General features: G+C 30.9%; 1 protein-coding gene across 1 annotated transcript in view; it reads right to left on the reverse strand.

The window, feature by feature from the left end:
- The window catches only part of LOC107441737 (agrin), a 342,845-nt gene that overhangs the window by 22,966 nt on the left and 307,582 nt on the right, over positions 1-12,297 (reverse strand). Inside the window, exons 21-23 of the mRNA XM_071183001.1 lie at positions 10,225-10,332; positions 3,412-3,546; positions 150-396 (exon numbers count right to left, since the gene is read on the reverse strand). Coding sequence (XP_071039102.1) covers positions 150-396; positions 3,412-3,546; positions 10,225-10,332 — 490 coding nt within the window. The remainder of the gene's footprint in view (positions 1-149; positions 397-3,411; positions 3,547-10,224; positions 10,333-12,297) is intronic.

Consider the following 12,297-nt stretch of genomic DNA (forward strand, 5'->3'; position numbering starts at 1 on the left):
CGCGTGCGCTCTGCTTACTATTACTCTTGAGCACAGTTGAAAAGTGTGATGACGTCCAAATAAAGTGCGCAAGCCATCAAACCCAAAACAAAACCCACTTTGCCAATGGGTAAAAAAAATATACATTGATGTCAATAAAAGTAACTTACGAAACAGATTGGACAGCACTTCCCAGGTCATATCGAAAATCAATATAACCATCAGTTATGGTAATGGCTACAAAATCTCCTTTTCCTGAAGCTTGCTGTCCGTTGTAAAGTACTGTTCCGTGTAACGCCCGTGTTAAAAACCAAACTTCAATGTTAAATGCTTGACGAACGTTTGTTAAAGTCGGAAATTCGAGATAAGAATCCCCCTTGAAATCAGGAACAAAAATGCCTTCAGACTCTCGATTAGCTGGAAAACATTTGAAGCATTTAATTGTAAATTAAATGAACAAATACACTGAGAAAAATACTTACAATAAGAATAATAATTACTTGTAATAGAGTAGAATAGTTATTATTCAATTCATGTTCAACAGATATGTTAGTATTAGATAAATACGACTACTAATGTTTAACTTCGTTGCCTCGTAATTTTGAACTCAATCCTGAAGATAAGGGAACTCCTGGACCAAGCATTAAAAATATAAAATACTCAAATAAAGTTGTGCTGTGATTTCCTGTTGGTTAACATTAAAGTTCATTTTAAAAGGGGACTAAGCTGGTCATCTGCAGGACAATTATAATATCTTCGTTTAATATTTGAAACTAGTGAATAGGAAAAAATAAACACGATAAAATATATTTAAGCATTCACTTAATCCCCATTCATATATTGGAACATGAATAATCTGCATATACACTTGATGAAATAATATGATTAAGAATATTTTAAATGAATTATGTATTACAATGTAGCATTTTGCTTTCAAAATAATTTAAATAGACTGAACACGTTGAAGTGTTTCAATATATGGAAGCGACCGATAAAAGGGATGGACGTTGTCCAGGGGGAAAATCATTGTCCAAATTGAATATCTAGTACGCTGAGAGTTTCTACGTAATTTGAATAATATATTCAGCGACACGTCATCAGTTATAAGAGGGTTGTGCATCCCGCTGCTTAACATGTGCTGGGACTATTAATCATTTGCAAATCACAATTTCAGTTATAATCAGTTTCCTATGTGATTGAAATACATGTAACTATAAATGTTAAATGCTGATTAGAGAATTATTTTAAGTCGCTTTTATTCAAAGGTATTGTGTTTTTTTAAATCAATTTTGATTGAAACTAAATAATGGATATTATTTTATTTTATAACAGTCGTTGAACAGCCGATCCAATTTTTGGGTTTACGACTACTAATGTTCAAACTCCGTAGCCTTGTAATTTTGAACCTTATCCAGAAGACCAGGGAACTGCTGGATCAAGTATTGAGAGAAATTTTGTCTTGGTGGAGAACTTTTTGATGGAAATATTCCACATTTGCGTTACATGGATAGAAAGATGACGAGAGCCTCCCACTGTTAGCCTCACGGCAAAGGGACTCTAACCCATGATCCGTCTACCACTGACGATAGTTCACGTCAGCACTGTGGTTGGTGCAAGCCGTATGCGGAATTCGTATCGACTGGGATTTAAACCCGGTCCACCACATTGGAAGTCGAGCTCTCTATCCCCTGAGCCATTGCAGCTCCAAATAAATAATGGATTTAATAACATAAAAAAATGCAAAGGGAGAATAAAAAATGAGCTTCAGATATTTTTTTAAATGAAGTCCATATGGAGGAATGCACCATATACTAGGCGTTTCCTCATCGACGATTTTAATGTTTATTTTTCATATACACTTCAAATACCTATTTCTATTTATTTCCTAGCGTATCAACAGCTTAATGTTGCTTCGTGGTGGCTCAAGTGATAGAGCGCTTGTCCTCCAATGATGAGACCCAGGTTCGAAACTCAGCGACGTCTGATCGATTCGAATTCTAGACGGGATATGGGTAAGAATCCTCTTGGTCGAGTTAGTTTGGTTGGTAGGGCACTGGGTCCATGTCCAAGAGGTCGTGGGTTCGATCCCCACCGGCCGACGACTTCCCGTTCAGTAAATGGTGGCTGGTGTACGTTAAATCTGTCGGGTCACAAAGTCCTCAGTGTTCTCATGACAAATCATACTTCTGGGGGTACTGATCCAGGAGCTTCCTTGTCTTCTGGATTAGTTCAAAATTACAAGGCTACCGAGTTGAACATTAGTAGCCGTAAGCCCAAAATTGGATCGGCTGTTCAATGACGGATATAAAATATAAAATAAAAAAATCCCCATGCGGAAGAGGTAACAGAGGAAGGTTTTTCGTGGTTTTTCTCTTCACTCTCCATGTAACGTAAATGCTGGTTAATTTCAATAGAAAATTCACTACGAAAGCTAATTTGTTTAAATGATTGATCCAAGAGTTCTTTAGTCTTCTGAGTTGGGTTCAAAATTATAAAGCTAAGGAATAGTGCATTGATAGCCATAAGCCCAAAAATGAGTCGGCTGAATGGGTAAATGAAGTAAAATAAATGTAGCTTATTGTAAGATAATTACAAGATATTATTTTTTTCTTCAAATTTATTTTCTTTTTCGTAGTTCGGCAATAATAAAAAATGCAGCAGAAAAAATATTTCAACTACTTATGAGATATAACCATATCCTTCCTACAAAACTACAAAAAATATCGCCACATTAAGTAAGTAACAAAGAAAACCAAAAAGCATATTTTATAAGAAAAAGTGAAATACTTGATAGAACTATGCAGGAGACAGGCTAACAGGCTCAGAACTTACTATCCCGTTTTCCTATGATTCGTTAGTTTAATTGCTTTTTTTTCCCGTTCTCCGTTTAAATTTCAGCTTGTGATCCCTCATGCTTTTAAGATTTTTTTTTACAAGATGCAAGCATTTAATTAACTATATTTAGCAAAAATAACAAAACTGTTCTGTTTAAAAATTCCTATGGAAATATATCTGGAAAGAGGGTACAAAATTTAATTAATAGTTATTAAACAGAGAACGGTTATCAAAGTGTACGCGAAATCATAGTGCTAGTCTATAAAAGTTAAGAAAAATCTTCCAATGAAAATCCATAAAATTTCGCTTTTTAAGGAATAAGGGAAATCATAGTAATTGTAATTGATCTATTAAGTATGTCTCAGAGCTCTCACAAAGCAGCAAAGGGAAAAATGCCCTACTTTTAATTAATGCATACTTGAACTTAAAATTGGTTAAAAGATAGGATGTGAATTTTAAAGTGCGAGTAGAGTGTGAGTTAAAGTGTGAATAAGGAAAGGATTTACAGAAAAGTTCTGAAGAAATAATATATATATATTACGGATAGTATTTATGTCATCATAACTCATTTTAAAATAATGATTCATAACAGCTTACTCTTTTCACATAGTTTTCCAGCACGATCTGGAGGGCATCTACACACAAATCCATGCTCTGCATGAGTTATACATGTTGATCCTTCAATACAAGGGCTGTTTATGCATGCGTCTTCTAATATTTCACAGGTTTTTCCTGAACCATAAATTTCAAATAGATTTAAATTATAACATGTATACATACAAACATATATATCGCAGCATATATGAATCGGAACAACATATAAACATATTTATATTACTACACACGGACATATGCAAAATACATAGCAATACATTTTCATCAATGGTTAAAATATGTGTTTTACTAGCTGGTGTGTTCTTTTAACGGTTTTTGACAATTTCAGCAAAGGTTAAAACCACGACCTTTTAATTTGCCGAAACATTAAGAAAAGTACAATTATATAGTTAGTCTACGTAAGGAACTCCCCTGGGTATTCGTCTAGAGTAGTGGCTTTGTCTATCGTTAGGAGGTTAAACTATTTCAAGTAGGGGGTTGGACATTATTTAAAACTGGTTTTGGCTGGAGTAGGCGAGAGAAAAGGAATCAGAGGAGAAAGAAGCTCCCCTCTTTGAAATGAGCTATTTCTTGTTTCCATAGCAGCAGAGAACCTTCGACTTCATGGAGAGGGGAGTTATTTCTTTCGACAAACTATATATAGGTACAATTATTATGTTTCAAACTTTCAATAGGTCATTAGAGATAGTGTTCAAGGTCAAATATTTGAATTTTTTTTTATACATTTTGATGATAAAAAGAAAACATTAAAAAAATATTTTATGATAATACTTTAAAAACAGTCAACTATATGCTAACGAAAGATATGCTGGAAGATCTATAGTTAAAAAGTTGGTTTAGAGTTTTTTTTTCAAAAACAAAAAATAATTTAACAACATAATACTATTGAGGATGGTATTCTATCTTAAAAAAAACTTATTTTGCAGTTTTAAGCTTATATACAGAACAGTGCTGATTTCTCAGAATCGTTTCCAGTTTTATAACAATATTATTTTCATTCTTTAGAAATGTTTTTAAATTTTTCTGTATTTTTTTTTTTCAAATATTCAAATGCAACGATTTTGATTTTACTTATTTGCATTGCTTTAATATTTGCAAAATAAATATATGTTTAAATAAAACTGCATGCATTTCCATTTCAATAACATTAAGACTAAAATAGTAATTTTACTATATTTTTGTTTTTATTTTATCTGTTTAAAATCTCCTTGAGAATATTTGAATTCTCACAAATAAACCAAAACAAATATAAATTTAAAACATTTTTCTGCGTTCTATTCATAGCTTTAATTTCTACATAAAATTATTTCCAATTCTAAGATTATGCGTTAATATTTACAAATTCGAATAGATATTTTAATATATTTATACATGTTTTGACTGTTTCTAAGATACTTTAGATGCGTTATGATTACCCTCCTAGCCTTTTGAAAATTTTAACCACTTTCAAAAGCTTAATAAACCAACTTTGCTTTACCACATTTAAACAAGAGGAATGAATATAGCTGTTGAAAAAAAGAGTGAACCGTCTGCCTTTTAAGCCAATAATGTGACTATACAATATTAAATGGACGATTAGTTGATTATCTGCAACTACAGTCAAACCCCACTATAGTGAACATGGTTTATAGTGAACTCCCGGATATAGCAAACGAAATGTTCGCTTCTGTGCTTTGCTATACAGACATACTATTATTTTTTGTGGATATAGTGAACTAAAAGAAGAGAGGAAATTGCATATTATGAACTTTTTTTTGTCTTTGACTGATTTTTTTATTTTTATTTCTTGGTAATTTTGAAATTTCTCCATAAAATCGCATTTACCGAATTTTAAAACCATCTTAAGATTGGAATGTAGCTGTAAGCATTTTCTCTTGTTTGCTTCTTCTATCTCAGTTTCCCATCCCTAAATTTTTTGTACGTAGGACGAAAAATAATAAAAAATAAAAGTTAGCACATTTTTTTGTTACTACATATTGTTTTTTTTAAATCATTTTTGTATTTCTTTTTATTGGTTACTTATTTAAATAATGTTTAATAAAATGGAGCAGTTCGGAAAAATTAGTTAAAATTGTTTACAGTACGGATATAGTGAACGCCCGGTTATAGTGAAGCGAAATTTCGGTCTCTTGAAGTTTCACTACAGCGGGATTCGGCTGTATTACTCTTTTCTAAAACAATGTATGAAACAATTTACTTAGTAATAACATTAGCAGATCAATCATTGATTAATGATGATAATTGATTGGAAGGTTATTATTTAAAACCAATAATTCGTGAGTTTAAAGCAGCAGAGTTAATAGACATTGAAGCATTTCTTATTAATTGCTATAGTGACTAAAGTGTTATTAGAAATTCCTGTTATTAAATAAACCATTTACATAATAATTTAAAGTGAATAATGCGAGTAATAGAGTCTAAGTTGTCATTATCCAGAATAAAGATAAATGGTCTTGTATGCTATGGTTTTGAAGCGTTTAATTCTTATTAGCTTCAAGCTTTCAAGTTGAAACATCATACAATTTACATACATGTTAGATATAAACTATAGGATAACGTGAGTAAGATAATTTATTCCTTATACCTACTTGATTGTTGGCAAAATATAATAATTTTTATTTATTCTTAATTTAAATTAGAATTTGGTTAACTTTTTTAAATCGTCGAGGTTATAATTGTTTTTTTTTTTAAAAATAAAATTAAAAGATAATTGTTTTCTAGATTACTCTTAGTAGCTCTTAGTCTAAATAAGCCTTTTAATAAATCTTAGTCTAAATTTCCCTCAAAGTTATGCAAATATGTTATTTAANATAATTATAATTATAATATTATAATTATTATAACTGTCGTTGAGCAGCTGACCCAATTTTTGGACTTACGTTTACTAATGTTCAACTCCGTAGCCTTGTAATTCTGAACCCTATCCAGAAGACAAGGGAACTCCTGGATATTGAGAGAAATTTGCCTTCGTGGAGGACTTTTATTTGATGAAGCTAACCCGCATTTGCGTTACATGGAGAGGAAGACCACGAGAACCTCCCACAGTTAGCCTGATGGCAAGGGGACTCTAACCCATGAACCGTCTACCACTTAGGATATTTCCCGTAAACACTGTGGTTGGTGCAAGAATGATGCGGAATTCGTATCAACTATGATCTGAACCCGGTTCGCCACATTGGAAGGCGAACGCTCTATCTCCAGAGCCATCTCGGCTCTTACTACTATTATTAGTAACGTTGGCATTAAAAATAATTATTAAATTCTGAGGCAAATCTTGACCACTTACGTTTAAGTGGTAATATTATATTGTTGGCTAAAAGCTTGATTTGGCGATCTTTTAATGATAACGCTTGGTCTTTTACTATATTGAAATTTAAATATATTTTAGAATATAGCACATCAGTTTTTAGTATCAAACCAATATCTAAATAACTTTTTTCCATCGAACTAAAAATAATTTAAAAATCAAGTGTAAACAAAGATAAAAAAATGCTATCATAATGCCCTATAATTTATTTAACGGAAGATTTGAAACATAAACTGACACATTTTTGTTTCCATGAAAAGAAAATTACGTTTAACCAAACTTTAAACAATGAAGTAGAATTTTGTCTGTTATATACAAAAAATAAAAATAAAAATATTCTCAATTTAACTCTTATTTTTTTCAGGTCCTAAAAATAACGTAAATAGTAACTAGAAAAAATGCTAATTGAAGGAATGAAATCTCTTCATGGATTTACTTCTGCGTGACTTTTTAAACTAATATACAGTTCTAATAATTAATATAATTACAATAATAATACTACAGCCAAATTATTAGAACACTGTATGATTTCATGTAAAATCTTAATTGTCAGGTGATACTATACAGCATTATTGTTTTTACGTGGCTGAAACTGGCTTACACTTGTTTAAGTTCATGTATCAATGACTTCACATTGTAATGCAATGCGTTAAAAATAAATACAAATAGGAAGTATATGAAAATTCTCCTGAATAAAAACCCATTACGTGTGTGTTTAAATATAAAAGTATTGCCTATAAACTCGTGCAAAACATGCAATTATTAAAACACTAAAATGCATCTAATAATTTGGTTCAATTATTATAATTTACTAATATAATACCTGATATGATAAATATTCTATATTTATGTAATATATCGTATAATTTATTTAATCATGGAATTTATATAATATATCGTATAATTTATTTAATCATGGAATTTATATAATATATCGTCTAATTTATTTAATCATCGAATTTATATAATATATCGTCCAATTTATCCAATCATCGAATTTATATTATATATCGTTTAATTTAGCCAATTGAAACACGAACGTAAACAAGTGAAAACTGGTTTCATTCGTATAAAAGCAATAAAACTGTGAGTATTACGTCATAATTAAGATTTTACATAGACTTTTATAGTGCTTCTAATAATTTTGCCAGGGACTGTAACTAATAATACTAAATAAAAATACTAATAATTAATTTACAGTAAGATTGGGTGAAATTAACGAGATAACAATATTTACTAACATGATACCATAAAATCAACCAAATAAAGAATTTGACGAATTTGAACCTAACAAAGACAAATTACGTTTTACCAAGCTTCATGCAATAAAGCAGATGGTAGTCTGGTATATACAAAAATATATGCATACATTCTTCTGTTCATTCGTTTAAATAATGTTTTTAACAAAATTTTGCTTTATCGATACAATTTCTAAAGCAGAAGTGTTTGTTACGAAAAATCCGCAAAAGCAAAATAACATGAAAAGCGGCTTTTGAAAAATAAAGACATCCACAAAAGTGCATTAAATTGTTCAAAGCTCTTCGTTNTGCATGTTCAGAGTGTAACGATGACAGGCCACATCTATAGGGATGTCATTCTGGAACAACATGTACGTTTGTTTCGGGGCGCCATGGGTGCTGAATTTCTGTTTATGAACGAGAACGCCCGTCCTCACCGTGCAAACATAGCAGACGAATGCCTTCAATCGGAGGATATCACCCGCATGGATTGGGCAGCATACTCACCGGAATTGAATCCTATAGAGCATATGTGGGATATGCTTGGCCGACGAATTGCAGCCCGTCAACCCCCTCTCTCCTGTCTACCGGACTTTCGGAGGGCATTGCTTGATGAGTGGTGTAATATTACCCAAGATCAGATTGATAATTTGATACTCAGCATGCCTAGGCATTGTACGGCCTGTATTGCATCGTCCGGGAGACATACTCCGTAATAACCATCATACTAACCATGTTATACTGTTTTTTGAAAATAGGTTCTTTTTTAAAATTTGCTCCCGGGAGTAAAAATCGCAATTTTTATTAATTATGTCAAACATATAGCATCTTTTTTGCTCTTTATCTTCTGCTTAATACATAGACTTCACAAATAAGTCAAATTTGCTTGTCTTCTGTCTCTTTCTGTGCCTGAACTTCATTATCCTTAATTTATGGACATGAGTGTAAAGCGATTGTGGAAAATGCAATTTCCTCTTAGAAAGACTAGAATTTGATTAAAATGTATTAACTCCAGAAATTTTTTCTAAAATAGAGAGTGTATAATTCTTGACTTTAACTATAATTTTATACCCTTACTAAATTCAATTTTGATGATTTGTAAATGAAAGAAATCATTTATCCAAAACTTCGCAAACAGTCGGTAATGTTTGAAATTATTGATATGTCAAAATTGTTTTGTATCCTAAGTTTCATAGGATTGTTTTTGTTGCTTTTAATAACGATAGAGCTGCATTTCTTGAAATGAGGGAGACCCTAGGCCAGGGGATCAAGAAATTAAATGTAACTTGCATTAAAAGGAAAAAAAACATATTCTCAGACACAAAATACATGTTGCGTAACGTTTTTAAAAAGTGCTTAATGGTGCTTATTTTCAATTTCCCTTTTCAAAAGCCCTTAAAGATGCTTTTTTCAGTGGGTATTTTTAGAAAGGGCTTAATTTTCTCTTTTGGAAAATGAGATTTTCTTCTATACCATGTCGATTTTCGCCACGTATTATGCAAAAGCGTGCTTTTCACATTGTTCTATTCAACGTTCTCACAATTCATTCAACCACAATCCATTTCGGCTTCCCGTATCCACCCATAGCGCACAATAGCCCCAAATCATTTAACATGTTTGATGAAATACTTGGGGGTCCATATGTGCGTCTACTGAGCTAGATTTGGTGAGATTCTAGCACTCTTATGTGCAACTCTGTCACATTTTGCAAGACATTCTCAATTTCAGGCTTCCTTTTCCACCCTCTGAAATCAATCCGAAAAATCTTTCGATCTTTTTATGTTGGCTAATATAACCAAGAAAGAGTCTTTTGTCGGAAACTAGTTATTTTATCATGATCATGTGATGTCTTCAAAAATTATTTTGCATTTTGTTAATGTTTATAGGGCTTAAAAATATTTTATGAGTGATTAAAAAGTACTTAAAATGGTGCATATTTTTTGTTGAAAGATTTGGCTGCGCACTCTGAAATATAAACATAAATTTCTAAGAAATTAGAACATCCGTTATTGTTGTAATACTATTTATGTTTGAAATCTTATTTTTTGAATTAAAAGTACGGCATAATTTGTTTACCAATTAAAAAAAATTTCATATGTGACTTTACTTTAGAGGTAACACACTTGCTATTTTTTTCTGTTTCCTAAGCAGATTCTGGCATGGGGTTTTCAAAACATTAATGATTCTTATTCATATTCCTTTCAATGCAAATATTCCGAACCAAAAAGGTTATGAAAAAGTGTATCTTACCTGTAAATCCTGGCATACAAAGGCATGAGTAATCAGTCTCGCCGATTGGTTCACATATAGCATTATTCTTGCAAGGTAGGTTAATACAAGAACTTGTTCCGCATTCATCTGCAATAAATTAATAGATTCTTTGGAATCAGTATGAAGCTTATTTCATACCAATAAGTATGAAGCTTATTTCATGCCGATTATCTCTTGCTAATAAGTATTGAGCGTATTTCATATCTCATCATGTGCCGATAAGTATGACGCTTATCATGACGCGAATAGAATATAAGGCCTAGCTCATGTCAATAATCTGAATCATTCTATCAATCGCAGCCTACCTTTCTAAAGCCTGCATGTTTAATGCTTATTTTATGTCAATTTGTATTTAAGTTACCTTATATTAAAAAGTAGAAAATTTTTATAAAGTTTACGAGTAAGAAAATGTTTTTTTCTTTAAAAATTGTGCATGAAAAAAGTAAAAAAAAGTAATTCATTTAATTATGTGATTATTATTACGCCAGTTGATAAACAATAAATTGGAAAGAGGTACGGAAATAATAATTTTGAGAATATTTTTGTGCATAAATTACAAAAAGATATTGGAGCATTATTATCTTAGGAATTTTTCAAACCTTGCAAGAATATTATTGACAATATCTGTCGAATATTGCTCAGTGACATTTATATGATGTACAATATATAATGTATTATATTCTTTAATAGATATCTTAAAATTAGGAATTTTGAAAGTTTGATTAGATTTCATAGAGCTATTGAAAATAAGTTTTAATATGTGTAGATCAAACAAAATAATGGCAAAAAAAACATATTTTTTATAAAATATGACAAGTTAAAATTGTCATAAAAAATTATTAGTCTCGATTTACAATGATAAAAATTTAGATTCAAATAAAACAAACATTATAAATTTAAAAAAAAAGAAATATTCGCACCAAAATTTTTTTCTCGGTACATTATATAGCTTCAAAAGTCAGACGTTTTCAAATATCCTGCAAATGTCGTGAGGTAAGATTCTGCAGATATTGTCATTAATATTGGAAAAATTTCTAAAATAATCTACCAACATCTTTTTTTAATATATATTTTTATAGATAATATCCCAAGATAATATTCTCCAATCTTTTTTAGCTTCATAAATCAGACGTTTGAAAATATGCGAATGTCATAAAAAGATAAAGGATGGATATCTTCCGATGATATTCTAACAAAGTCTAACATTTGATGAGCACAATATTTTACAAGCAATTTAATATACATTAAATATTTTATCATTACAATCCAAGGAATGTACAAAAATCTCATTCATATTAAAAAATGATAGGGTATACTTTGTGCCGTGTAAACTAAAATAAGTGAATAAAGCCGAAATGGAGCTACTATAGTTTCGGTTGTACAAACAAAAATCTTCCCTTGTGTCTAAACATCAAGGGATGGTAAAGAAATAAAGATAGAAACATTTGCTAAGTGGTTTAGCCAATAGGGACAAAGGAACAAATTTAAACATGATAATCAAAAGGAGAGATTAGGAACAGGTGCGAGTGGATTGGCGGGAACCATCCCGAATTAGAATAGACTTCCAAATATTGGAAAACAGTGGGATACTAGAAAGATCATTAACTTATTAGATATTTGCAAAATATAGTAGGACACCCAAACATCAAGTTCAGTAAATACAGAGAAGTGTTGAATGATTTTAGAATGTAACGTTTTGAGATGTAGCATACGAACCGGTGGTTGCAGTGAGTTTTAAAGTAGGCAGTTGTAAAAATGCCGTGTCTTTAAACTTATGTACACCAAATTTGGTGAAAATCGTTTCACAATAGCGGAAATACATTAAGTACCTACACACAAGCACATAAACATCCTGCTTTGCTTATACAGATAGATAAAAGAAATCGTCGGTAGAATTTTTTGCGAAACTATTCAATTCTTCCCATAAGCTCTTAAATCGAAGTGAAATAAGTAAAATCGATATTATATATATATATATATATATATATACACAAATTAACATGAAAAACATGAATAAAATAAAAAACAAAACTGCTGTGCCTGTTCAGGCGT

Source organism: Parasteatoda tepidariorum, chromosome 7, assembly GCF_043381705.1.
Source record: "Parasteatoda tepidariorum isolate YZ-2023 chromosome 7, CAS_Ptep_4.0, whole genome shotgun sequence".
Taxonomy (NCBI): Eukaryota; Metazoa; Arthropoda; class Arachnida; order Araneae; family Theridiidae; genus Parasteatoda; species Parasteatoda tepidariorum.